At 34.2% G+C, this 13,566-nt stretch overlaps 2 protein-coding genes across 2 annotated transcripts; one reads left to right on the forward strand and one right to left on the reverse strand.

The window, feature by feature from the left end:
* Positions 1–1,561: 1,561 nt before the first annotated feature.
* LOC111419104 (Pre-mRNA processing factor 4 kinase) lies at positions 1,562–9,260 on the forward strand. The gene is made up of 9 exons (XM_023051865.2): positions 1,562–1,700; positions 2,099–3,317; positions 6,171–6,548; positions 6,603–6,835; positions 6,891–7,159; positions 7,690–8,066; positions 8,123–8,344; positions 8,631–8,696; positions 8,865–9,260. The coding sequence occupies exons 1-7, from the start codon at positions 1,690–1,692 to the stop codon at positions 8,324–8,326; spliced, it is 2,691 nt and encodes an 896-aa protein (XP_022907633.2). The 5' UTR covers positions 1,562–1,689; the 3' UTR covers positions 8,327–8,344; positions 8,631–8,696; positions 8,865–9,260.
* A 3,095-nt stretch (positions 9,261–12,355) lies between these two features.
* Positions 12,356–13,494, reverse strand: LOC111419111 (inositol monophosphatase 1-like). The gene is made up of 3 exons (XM_023051877.2): positions 13,329–13,494; positions 12,761–13,260; positions 12,356–12,707 (listed from the first exon to the last, which is right to left on the reverse strand). The coding sequence occupies exons 1-3, from the start codon at positions 13,467–13,469 to the stop codon at positions 12,449–12,451; spliced, it is 900 nt and encodes a 299-aa protein (XP_022907645.1). The 5' UTR covers positions 13,470–13,494; the 3' UTR covers positions 12,356–12,448.
* Between the last annotated feature and the right edge of the window lie 72 nt (positions 13,495–13,566).

A 13,566-nucleotide genomic window follows, 5' to 3' on the forward strand; every position in this document is an offset into this window, starting at 1 on the left:
GGTAGTTCCTGCTCATTTGTGCAGGCGATGGAAAGAAAGGACTGGTCAAGAGGTATTGCAAGAACCATGTAGGAAACATGGGATAAAGGGCACACAGATGAGGTGGTCGAAGGTCGAGGAATTCCCAATCGCTCACCAAGGAGTAAACCACACCTAATTCGTTGTTGTCCAATTATGGACCATACCGATTGACGATTAGTATGCACAAGTTTTGAAAGAGTTGTATGCTTTAAAGGTCGTACTTTGGGCGCGGTATGATTCAATACAGTATCACAACAAACTGGGGCTGTATTAGTCGCCGCAACTCAGACAATTAGCATCGATAATGTAGATATAGCGCCAGCTACGAGAATCAACTGCTGGAAGCATAGGCATGACTGACACAAATCAATAATGAGAAAAGTCCCGAGCTGCACCTTGACAGGTTATAATAAGGTCGTCTTCTATTGGGATATGAAGATATGATAGCACGGTCTAGTGAAAAGAAAACTCATCAAAGTAAATGGCTAAATCATTAAATATTTGGAGATTAAGCCACAACTTAGCAGGATGACTACAACCGTGTTTAGCAGAAGTTATAAGATCTATTGTAACTTTAACCCTCCAAAAGTTTAGGGCAAATGTAGCTCCAAGGTCTTGTTCCTTTATGTCGGTAGGTGTCAAAAGAGCTTTACCGAAAATTGTGTGTCTTAGGCGGCCTCTGGCGACGCAATTACACAGTATATGTTCAGCCTCAGTATATGTTTCTAACTCGTCGTTGCAAAGTCGACAAGTTCGATCCTCAGCTTGTCCAATGTGGAAGAGGTAGCATTATAGGGGCGCATGGCCAGTCAGGAAACCTGACAGCGTCCTTAGATCCCCTTTGCTGAGGCATAAAACCTCTTTGATTTTGCAACGGATTTATCATACTCTTCGTTTGTCTGTGACCTGGAAATTCTTTCCAGCGTAAGGCTACCTTTGAGGCCTCCCAACTATTGATTACTTGTTTTAGGTGGCTTTTTTGTAGTCCACAACCGGGTTGGGGTCCAATGAAGGGCGTTTTCGCTGCCTATTTGCTCAGTTTGCCCGGCTTTTCATTGCCCTCAATGTTTCTGCGAACTGGAGTACCATAGAGTAACCTCATTGCCCCTAGCGAGTTTTCTCAGGTTGCTGGTATACTCTCTGATCAGTGCGAGTTTCATCCTTTAGGTCTGAAACAGAAGAGGTGAATTAAAGGATAATTCATAAATACAGGTGGATTGCAAAGTTCATGCTGTCCCAATATCTGGAAAAGGCAAAATTGCTCCCTTGTTATAGGTAGGGCTATTTCTATGCCATTTCTCAATCATCAGCTTTATCAGATATAAGTATGTTAGCATACAAGTTTTACTTAAAAATTATTTCCTCAAGTTGCTTTCCTACAACGTTCGAAGAATTAGTTCTCTCTCTACGTGCGATTTTTTATAAATCTTATCTCATCATTTATAACTAATAATAAAAATTATTATTTTTTAATACTTAATACCGTAAATGTATACTCTACTTTAAATTCGTTACGTCATCATGTTAGAAAGGAAAATTCGTCGTTTTGATTGGTCGACCCTCCAAGATGGCCGTTAATTGACAGAAAACGTTTTGCAAACGTAAACGTACGTCGTGGTTTCTTTCATAAATTGGATTTTTTCTTGGTATTTTCCGAATTCCTTAAAAATGGAAACAATGTAAGTATCCCAAGTTATTCAAATAATTTTCGGTAACTGCTTTTATTACAAAAATCGCAAATTTGAGTGATGTTTAGACTCCAACCAGGATAATATTCCATGGAATTGTATTTTGGTTGAAAAAAAGCTTATCTTTCCGTGGGATAGTCTGTTTTCTGTTAATACTGTTTGCTTTAATTGAGAAAATGATTTTAGTTTAGTTAGTAATGTAAGAGTTTGTGTGTAGTTAGAAATAAATTGTGTGTTAGATACCTAACCTTGAAAATCTTTGAATGTGGAGTTTTTTTTATAAAAAACTTATCCATTTTAATCTATTAATAATAATGAATAATGTTTAGATGATTTTAACGCAATTGTGGTTAATACAGAACGTATTATTCTTATGTTGTTATAATTAGATCTTCTGGAGATGGAGGAGATTCAAATGAAGTAACACAACTTGAAACAACTAAAATGAAACCTGATGACCACAAGAAAAAATCAAAAAAAGAGCACAAACATAAACATAAGAAAAAATCAGCGAAAGAAGAAAAAGTAAAAAAGCACAGAAAGCACAAAAAACATAAACGCAAACACAGTGAATGTTCAGACGGCGGAAAATCATCGAATAAAAGCATTGAGAAAGATAAAATTGAAAGATACACTCCCGAATTGCAAAAGGATCTTGAACATGAAACAATGAATGTTGTTAATGGTAAATCAACAAAAACCGACACTGATCATATCGTTAATTGTCTTACAGAAGGTTTTACAAACACACATACCACAGAAATTGTATCATCTGAAAGTGAAGATGCCCCTGAGGCGGATTGCGACAGCGACGCAATTAATGTGGATGTTATCGAAGCTGATATGGATTTGGAAGAATTAATGAAACAGAAAGAATTATTACAAGCAGAAATTGCAAAAGCATGTCTTTTAGATGAGGCACAAATCAAGTACAAACCAAAAGTAGAAGAAGTTATTTTATTGGATGACTCAAGTAACGATGATTCCCAAGAAAAAGAAGTCCAAACAAAAAGGAAGCGAACGCCAAGTCGGGAAAGGAGAGTCATCATTGAAAAAAAGGACCATCGGCCTGACGAAAAAAAAATAAAACCAAACAAAGAAGTACAGAGTAAAGAAAAATTGAAAGATTACGATCGGTACGATAAATGCAAAGAACGTTTTGCACCGAAATCTTACAAAGACCTAAAACAAAAAGATCGGAAATCTATGGAAAGACAAAAATCGCGCGAAAGAGAAAGGGATTATAGACGGGATAATATCCGATCAAGAAATGATAATCATTACGATAGAAGAAGAGAAAATCATTACGATCGTTGTAGAGATTCGAGGGATAGAATCAGTAATGATAAATATCGCGATAGATATAGTAGAGATTACGATAATCGGTATGATAAATATAGGAGCAGTTATAGGGATAAAAAGGATAGAAGAGAGAAAGAAAAAAAAGTTAAATTGGATAAGTATAAAGATTCTTTAAGCGAAGGTCAACCTCAACACTCAAGTTCAAGTGACGATGAAATTGATTTGGATATTGATATTAACGACGATGAGGAAGACGAACAGAAAATTATTGAGAGGAGGAGAAAGCAAAGAGAGGAATTATTAAAGGTAAATGGAAAAATTCAAGATTCATCATGTGGCTTAAAAATCGACGATTTTTTTTTTTTAATCGATGTGAAATGACCCAAAAAACACGTTAAAAATAAAAAGAAAGTGCGAAAAAGTTTCGATTTGACGTCACAAGCAATGTTAATCATGCATTTTACTATTAAACTTTAGTGCAATAAAAATATGCAACATAATGATATTTCTCTGCTAACTAGCGCTATCTACGAGTATTAGAACTAACACTAGACTGAGTACTAGAAACATTCGGATTTAGCCCCACGTCTCTTAAGATGGCTAAATTTGAATGATTCTAGGCCTTGTGTTAGTTCTAGTGATAGTACTAGTGTAAAAGTAGATCTAACACTAGACCTAGAACTAGAAAGTATCGGGAAACCCGTTAATTTCTAGTTCTAGGTCTAGTGTTAGTTCTAGTTTTAGTGCAATAAAAGTATGGAACATGTGATATCCTATGCTAACTAGCGCTAACTACCACTGTCACTAGAACTGACATTAGGACTAGAAACATTCGAGTTTAGCCACACGTCTATAAAGACGGCTAAACTCGAATGATTCCAGGCCTTGTGTTAGTTCTAGTGATAGTGCTAGTGTAAAACTAGAACTAACACTAGACCTACAATTAGAAAGTATCTTCAGACGCACGGTTAAACCCGTTAATTTCTAGGTCTAGTGTTAGTTCTAGTTTTAGTGCAATAAAAATATGGAACATGAGCTAAGTTTCCACATGCATGATTATTGTGTACTGACACAGTAATAAAAATGGCGTCAAGTGATGTACAGTCGTGTTCACGGGAAATGCGCACTCAAGGTCAAGCGCTGTTATAAGATCCGACATGCCGCTGGCTAAACGGGCTGGGCCGAGCGTACACGAAGCTCGTGGAGAAGGGACTTGTGGCGGTCCAGGTTAGCCAGCGGCATGTCGGATCTCATAACAGCGCTTGACCTTGAGTGCACATTTCCCGTGAACACGACTGTACATTGTCGTCGTCTACTTAACGGTTTATACCTTGTTCACCTTTTAGACCACCCCTTTCTCAGGAAACCCACTGGTTTATACTGCAGTGCCATATTTTGGTATTCTGTCATTCTGCATGCTCTGCACGTGGTCCATCCATTTCTCTTTGTATTCTTTGATTTTATCGTTAACTGCACAAATTTCCAGTCCTCTCTAATATTTTCGTTTTTGATATCATCCAATCTGTTACAGCCCTTGGTCGCTCTTAGAAACTTCTTTTCCGCGGACTCTATCTTGCTTAGGTCCTTTTTCATTGTCACCCATGTTTCGCTGCCATACAACAGGGTCGGTATTGTCATTGTTTTATAAAATTTCATTTGAGTATCCTTCCTGCATTTATTATTGAAAGTTCGTCTAATAGTTCCACACATACTTGTGAAGATTGTCAATTTGTGATGTATGTTCTTATCGTGTTCATAGCTAGCGTCGCATCCTAGGTATTTAAATTGGCTGATCTGTTATAAGCGAGCGTTATCAATGTATATCTTAGCTCTTATTGGTTTATTTGCTATGAATGCCAGTGTTTTTGTCTTAGAGATTTCGTAGTTGTCATTTCTAATTATACTATTGAGCAAGTATACGGCTTTTTGAACGTAGCAAAAATTATTTGATCGTCTGCGAAAACTGGTGTTTTCAAGACGTTGTACTTCGTGCTGGTATCAATGTGGTAATACAAATGCGTTCCTTGGAACTCCACATGTTGTTAACATAGCTGCTGTGTTTGTATCGAATCTAGAAATTACCTAGTTACATTAAGTACTTTAATTAGAGAACTATGCCATGAATATACATAATAATGCACATTATTATGTCATAATTATACACATCGTCAGCTGATGCTTGTAGTATTCACTTGTATACGCATTTAGTCCGTATTTTGGCCTTTGACGAGTTTTCGTCAACTATCCTTCTTAAAGCTTCACTTCTTGCAGTTCGGTCCTTATGTTCTGGAATTTTATGATTCCACGAACACGAGTATTCTTCATGTGTTTCCAAAAACTGTATTATTTGTTGTGATGTCCATTTCTTGGACGGTTTATTACAAGATTTTCGCAATTTTGGTGGACATGTCCATGTTTATACAGTTGCTCGTTTTCTTCACCAATACTACTGTTGGCGCTAAAAAGTAGACATTCGATCAACTTTATTGGCGCTATGACTGCTGGCGCCGGCTTCTTGGCGCCAATGGTTTTTTTGCTATTTCCACATGCAACTAAATTGGTGTCAGCTGACTGGCGCCAGTAATCCATACATGTGGAAGCTTGCCTATAGTGATATCTTAAGCTAACTGGCGCTGCCTACCACTGTCACTAGAACTAACATCAGACCTAAGAACTAGAAACATTCGGGTTTAGCCGCTTGTCTCTAAAGACGGCTAATCCCGAATGATTCTAGTTCTAGGTCTTGTATTAGTTCTAGTGCTAGTGCAATGTTAGAACTAATACTAGACCGAGAATTAGAAACATTCGGATTTAACCGAGATTATAATATATATTTTCGGATAAAATACCCTTATTTTTCTTAGGCTTGCCGACTAACTACCTGTCATTTTAGAAACTGTATATCAATAGACAGTGTGTCAATTGACTCTGTTAATAGAGTGTGTGTGTCAATTGATACAAAAAGCCACGACTGAAATGTCTTTATTTACCATCTATCTACTCGCGTAGATTTAAATGTTAAATGTTAGGGCTTACTTGAGTGACTTCCCGTCGATTAAAAAAAAGATTGTCGATTTTTAAGCCACATGATGATTCTTGAATTATTAAATTTCTATTAAAATCAGTGGCCATAAAAATATTTTTATTATTTTTGTATAGCGTTTGGGTGGAGCTAGTGAAGATTCTAACACAGCGACCTCGTTATCAACACCGCCGACAACAGAAAATAAATTAAAAGACGACATGTTCAAAAACAACAATATCATCGAATCGACAAATGCAGTTCCTAATAAAACCACTGTAAAACAACCATCCATAATTATTGATGTGGATGAGAAACCGAACGATAATAACAATAAATCATTGGATGTTCCAGAAGAATCTTTAACTCCACCTTTACTACCATGTATGAAAGTTAAAAGTGGGAATGAGAATGTGGAGGCGGCGAATTTGGATAAAGATAAAAAGGATCAAAAACCAAAAAGTAATCAATGGGACATGTTTGCAGAACAAGATATTTTCAAAGAAGACACTTCAGTGAGTTTTCCTTCAAACATTTTCTTTTGTTAAAATTAATTGATTTTGTTTTAGTCGCCAAATACTGTGGTTCAAAAAGGTGCAATCCCGGAAAATCCAGCCCTCACCGACAATTGGGACGATGCAGAGGGCTACTATCGTGTTAGAATTAGCGAAATTTTAGACCAAAGATACATGGTGTACGGTTACACAGGTCAAGGAGTTTTCAGTAACGTCGTAAGAGCTAGAGATCAAGCCAGAGGTAATCAAGATGTCGCCGTAAAAATTATAAGGAACAATGAAATCATGTATGAAAACATCTAATTTGCGTTGTTTGTTGGTTTTAATATAGGTGGGTTGTAGGCACAAAACTGGATTGAAAGAATTGGAAATATTAAAAAAATTGAATGATGCAGATCCAGAAGATCGCATGCATTGTTTAAGATTGATACGACATTTCTTCCACAAGCAGCACTTGTGCATGGTTTTTGAGCCTTTAGCGATGAATTTGAGGGAGGTTTTGAAGAAGTATGGTAAAGATGTTGGACTTCATGTAAAAGCAGTCAGAAGTTATACACAACAATTACTTTTGGCATTAAAATTGCTCAAAAAAACAGGAATTCTACATGCTGGTAAGTGATTATGACCTTTTCTTACTGTATTTGAGTATCTTTTGGGAAGATTTATGAAGACAATAGTTCTTACATACTGTTAACCCGGCGGGATTCGCGTCTGCATATAATTATTTAAGAACAATTAGGGTAAAATATACATGAATAAATTGTTTATTAATAGAAATATATAATAGACCTTGTAGAGTTTGATCTTGGTTACTTCGTCTATTCAGCATTCTGTAGAGATCCGCCAGCATCAATCGCGTCTCATGAACTGGGCGTCCATAGTGAATCCCAAATACTTAACTTTGTTCTCCCCCTAGACTATTGGAGTCTATTCTCGATCAAATCCAGCCTTCGCAATTGGCTGAAGATGCAGACATCGTCCTAAATATACAAAAATCGAATAAAATAAGGTTTCGACGAAGGTACAAAGATACCCATCTTTAAAAATTAACCTGGCATAGTTTCCTCACGCGCGCGTCCTTCCGGGTTAATTGCTGTTTTTTTTATTATAATAGTAAAATATGTATATCCATTATTTCTAGATATCAAACCCGATAATATTCTGGTAAATGAAAGCAAATTAGTGTTAAAATTGTGTGATTTTGGTTCAGCATCACACATAAATGACAACGAAATTACACCTTACTTAGTTTCCCGTTTCTACAGAGCACCAGAAATAATTCTGGGAATACCATATGATTATGCGATCGATATGTGGTCCGCTGCATGTACCATTTACGAGTTATATACTGGGCGAATTTTATTTTCTGGAAAATCAAACAATCAAATGTTGAAATTTTTCATGGATATGAAAGGAAAAATACCAAATAAAGTTATTCGAAAAGGTGCATTCAAGGAGAAACACTTTGACGCAAATTGTAATTTCTTATATCATGAAATAGATAAAGTTACTGAGAGGGTATGTTAGGATATTTTACTTTGTTTTTTTTTTTAATATTTTTTTTTTCTATTTAGGAAAAAGTGGTTGTAATGACAATGGTAAAACCGACAAGAGATTTACAAAGCGAATTGGTGGCTGGTCAAGCATTGCCTCAAGATCAATTGAGAAAGGTGACTCAGTTAAAAGATTTATTGGATAAGGCTTTGGCAGTAGATCCAGCTAAAAGAATCAGCTTGAACAATGCATTGACACATCCATTCATTCAGGACAAGATTTAGAAGTGTTCTGGTTTAGAGGTAAACTCCAGAACAAAAACTTTTTATCAAAAAAAAGTATTTTTACAATTTTATTGTTAATATAAGATCTTATTATGAATAATAATTAATGATATTGTACAGTTCAAACCAGTAATTAGCATTGGAGGATTTAGTGTTTAAAAAGACACCTTTATGAGAAATAATTTGAATAGAATAAATGTAGTCGATTTATTAGTTTCAATTTTTTAATTTAATTTGTATAACTTTTATTCTATTTTTTTAATGTTATCGAATTATTTTTATTATAATTTTAATTTTGTTACAGAAAAGCTGTTGGCATTCTTTCTTCCTTCTCATGAAAAACTGGGTTGATTCAGTCACTGAACTTAAGGTACTTCTATCTAAAATGAAGGGTTCAAAAAATATCTTTAAAAAAAACCTCTTTATTTTTCTGTTTTCGATCGCGATCCCTTATAATTAAAAAAAAAGTTAAAAAATATCAGGTTTTTTTGTTATTGAAACACCAAAAGTAATGTTTCTTTATTTTTTTCAATTACAGTCTAACATCAATTACTTTATGGAGATAATGAGAGAAAGAAACAGAGTGGTTTTGAACAACTGCACACACTTATTCGTTGTGTCCAAGAGACCGATGATACAAAGATAAGTGGAAACTCCCTCCCCAAGGCGTATAAATTTATATAGTTTTATATCTACGTATTATTTGGGAGAGTCTTAAGTATTAAATATTCATATCTTTTTAGGTTTGGTAGAGAAATTAGCTGCTCGAAAATTCAATTCAACATTTCTTGCGTCGGTTTTATTGATTAGTATTGATTATTGATAGAATTATGATTGAATAGAAGGTAAGTATAATGACATTTTTTAACATAATTTTGTATTTTTCTATGTAGTAACTTTTTATTTTTTGAAATAAAAGATTTTTATATCTTTATTTTATTAGAGAGCTAAGCGGAATATTTTAATGGAGTTTTATATAAAAAAATACTATCTCTGCATACACACATACACCAGTAACTTCGCTATAAATTTTATTGGATATTTGAACAAAAACTTTCAAAAAATAACTATGCCAGAATATACTATAATCAATTATGATGTCACAAGTTCAGATTGAAACCCCATAGTAAGATAACAGAAATGGTTTTTGAGAAATTAGATACAAAATTTTTAAAGTTCTCAGAATTTAATTTCTTACTTGTTAATCCAAGTAGGCAGCTATTTCGGGTTGGTATTTCAAGTTATAACAATAAGCCAAATAATAAGTATTAAACAGGAATGTTCCTAGATGAAAATGTAAGGTTCATATTTTAATATTTTCGTCACATTTAAGTACCCTTTGATGGATAAAACTTTTATTACATCTAGAGGTATAAAGAATAATGACGCGTATGTATTGTTATTCTTTGTACCTTCATATCATATTTCTTACTAAAAATGTAGGGGTAAGAATTTTTAGTCACCTCATTCTGGTTGTGTTATGTTTGGGTCTCCTCAATATAATATGAAATTAACTTCATTATGACAATATACTTTGTTTTAACAAATTACCGTTTTGGGGTACATTATCTCTCATTTAATTGGAGATTAACATAATAACTATTATGTGATATACCTATCATAATAGATTCAATGAATTTAACTGAACTTGGAGCTGTTCGTTCGCTTTGAAATATATAAACCATATAAAAAGTACACTGTTTTATACCAACCACATTAGACACAATTATCATAATCAACCCAACAATAAATGTTAAAACAATTAAGAAAAGTGTTTATGGTCTAGGGTGATTCTATTTTAACATATATGCTGTACCGATGATTCTTCCCTAATGACTTACTGTCTGATAATAGATTTTGTTTACACTATACGCATTGTTAAGTTTTGTCTGGCAAATTAATTTTAGACCAAATTGTTCTGGGCTACAAATGTTTTTGTAAACCTTTCCATTAAGGTATCATCAAAAGAAATAATTTGGAGGCGTTAAAAAATTGTTTGTCTAATATAAGAAATGCATTTTTTCAGAAGATTTGTGACATATGATTCCTACAATGAACTATAACACCATGTATATTTTTGTATGTGACACTATTTACTATAGCTTCGAAAAAAAAAGGGTCCACTAATCGACCATACAAATTTTCTGACAGTGCAAAGGATTTCACATATCCACTAAGGTGAAACTATGCCGCATTAGAATAGTAAACACGATCAAGCTGGAAGCAAAGGAACTGAAATCGATGTTTTGATGGATGAATATTTGAAATCATTACAGTATTTTTATAACCAAATATAATATGCATAGAGTATATCGAACCTGCCCTTCTCTGTTTTTTGCTTGATTTAACCAAAGAATTTCACAGAGTATGGATGATAGCCGTGATAAAAGAATTACAGCGCAACAACCTAGATGCGAACATCGTTGACATAACAGTACAACTTAAGACTATTAACACAATAATAATTAGAACTAATACATAAACATTGGAACAAGTGGATGTGCAGACAGGGCGACCTCTTCAGTGAATCAGCCCCTTGTTATTTAATCGACTCATGGTAGTATGTAATAGACAAAATATGTGAAGTGAACTATGGTTGCACTGTGATTGGACAAAAAATCAAGTTGGTGTGTAACGCAGATGATGTAGTCCTACTGGCTGATACTGAGGATCTCCTACACAATTATTAACACAAGCATTTAATATTGTAGCTGAAGAATTGAATATGTAAAGATAAACAAGACCATGACGATAGCAAGTCAACCCTATAGATGCAAAATACAATTATTTAGAACTACTACGTTTGGCCTATAGGAACAAAAGCAATATTCTAAAACAAGGCAACCAGAATCGCTTGTGTGCTAAAGCACATTCTGGAGAACAACTATTTATCGACTGACACAAAATCAAAAATATATAAGACATGCGTGAGGATTGTGATGATTTATGTGATCAATAACGTGTAATTCGTTGATATTCGAGATGAGTGTGGTACCATGGATATAGTGTAATGGATGTGGGCGAGAAGAGAAGGTTGTAACGAGCATGTATCCAGGATGGATTATAACAGATTGGTTAAGATCACTAGAAATAAAAAGACGCTCTTCAAGCGACTACCAAGGTGCGCGCTGAATGTTGGTCATTCTTATGACAACATGTAACGACGAGATTCGCTATCATACTAAACCTGACTTGATACTCTCTTCAAACTTATGTAGCCGCATTTCTAATCTCAATCAGTTTGATTTCAGTAAGATTGACCAACTCCCAAAGTTCTCTTATTGTCAGCAGTTGATTCGCATTCACGGAAATTGCCGACCTAGGTATCAATGAATTGTAAGGCGGTGCGACATTTAGATATTTCTTATAACACGTACATATGGACCACTGAAAAATATTAAAAATGATATTAAGAAAACAAGATGTTGATAAAACTGAGAACTTCTTAATACTACAGACGGCAAATGATAAGTTGCATTTCCAGCTATCCTATGGTGACGTATAAAAGTTATTCAACGAAACCACAACTTATAAAAAAACCTATTTCGATGAGCCTTTTGCAAATAAATTTCTATCTGATCTTGTTTATGTAGTGAAATTGAAACTGTTAATTTTGGCCCCCTTATTCTTGTGTCATATAATGCTGTATTAGGTTCTTTAATATTTTCTTTTTGCATCATCTCAAGCACCTATTAGTATATTATTTGTAAAACGCTAACCCTTCACGTCCAAATAAGGTACTAACGTCTGGTTATTTATCATGCCATGAGAAGGTATTATTATTATTGGAGTAGTTTTGAATATAAATGATTTCATATTTTAAAGAATGAGTGTGATATATGTAGGATATTTTCGGTTTACACAGTTTGTATTATTTTAGTTGCATGCCTCACTCACACTTATTTTGTTATCTCAACATCTGTATAAGTATAATGGATGATAACCTACCTCGCAAGCTGTTAATTAGTGCTCCTTTATTAATTTGAAAAAGTTTTATTTTCAGTTATTCAATTTGTAATAATTTTATAGTTATTTTAAGAGGTTCTTTATTTTCAAACAAATCATAAAAAGAAATAAATAATATAAATGCAATATGTATCACAATAAATCAACAACAAAAATTTAGTCCCTGGGTGGATAATACTGCTCTAAATAGCACATTAATTCCTCCGCAATTTTTTCATTATTAGCGCATAACATTCTTCTTGATAGTCGATCTAATTGGCCGCCTTTTGGATCCATTATAACCCCTCCAGCTTCCTTTATAATGATTTCTCCAGCTCCTATATCCCAAATGTGAGGTCCGTACTCAAAATAAGCTTCTGCTCCTCCCATTGCAACCATGCACATGTTTAAAGCACATGATCCCAAAGTTCTTACTCTAAAAAGAATTTGTTGAAAAAATTTGTTTTGAGGTTATTTTTTTTTATTTACCCATGTATTTTAGGTACGAGATTCGTAAAATTATTATAAACTGATCGCAGTTTTTCATCATCCCTACTTGTACCAACTTCCATCATTAATAAAGATTTTGATAATTTTGTTTCATTTGAAACTTGAATAGGACTTCCATTCAAAAACGCTCCATTCCCTTTTACAGCGGTAAATAATTGGTTTAAAGAGGGATTAAAAATAATACCAATAACAGGATTAAAATTCATAAATAAGGAAACGGAAATACAGGAATGCGGAAAGCTATGAACGAAGTTCATCGTACCATCAACAGGATCGATAATCCATGTCGGACAAGACGTTAATTCCACCTTTTGTCCACCTGAAACGGTTTCTTCCCCAATAAATTTATGATCAGGAAAAGCTTTTCCCAGACCTTCAACTAACATTTCTTCCACTGCTTTATCGGTTTCTGTGACTAGGTCAACATCGTCGGTTTTGATTTCGACTTGTTTTTCTTGAGAGATTTTTTCAAACACATACTTTTATAATGGATATACAAAAAAAATTTGAAACTAACAATTTAGGTTATTATTTGAAAATCACTCACTTTTCCTGCCATTTTTGTTAAATCTAACGCTTTTTTATAAAACGTTTCAAGTTGTGGATCCATCTTGTTAGGATAAATTTTATTTAATTTGTTTGTAGGCACCGAAAGGTATCTTATTAACTGAAAAGCTGTAGCACGCATGTGTGAAGTGTGTGGGTTTTAATCTTGTTTGATGGTTTTGTTTTTTGAAAAAGAGATGGCGCTATGATTTTTTTTATGTAAAATTTCTTAATGTGGA

Source organism: Onthophagus taurus, chromosome 2, assembly GCF_036711975.1.
Source record: "Onthophagus taurus isolate NC chromosome 2, IU_Otau_3.0, whole genome shotgun sequence".
NCBI lineage: Eukaryota > Metazoa > Arthropoda > Insecta > Coleoptera > Scarabaeidae > Onthophagus > Onthophagus taurus.

Excerpts from the sequence above, each read along its gene's own strand:
- LOC111419104 (XM_023051865.2), top strand. Across the intron at positions 7,160-7,689 it reads AACAGGAATTCTACATGCTG|ATATCAAACCCGATAATATT; the intron begins GTAAGTGATTAT and ends CATTATTTCTAG. Across the intron at positions 8,067-8,122 it reads TAGATAAAGTTACTGAGAGG|GAAAAAGTGGTTGTAATGAC; the intron begins GTATGTTAGGAT and ends TTTTCTATTTAG.
- LOC111419111 (XM_023051877.2), bottom strand. The coding sequence starts at position 13,469 with ATGCGTGCTACAGCTTTTCAGTTAATAAGATACCTTTCGGTGCCTACA. Across the intron at positions 13,261-13,328 it reads TAACAAAAATGGCAGGAAAA|TATGTGTTTGAAAAAATCTC; the intron begins GTGAGTGATTTT and ends CCATTATAAAAG. Across the intron at positions 12,708-12,760 it reads CTCGTACCTAAAATACATGG|AGTAAGAACTTTGGGATCAT; the intron begins GTAAATAAAAAA and ends AATTCTTTTTAG.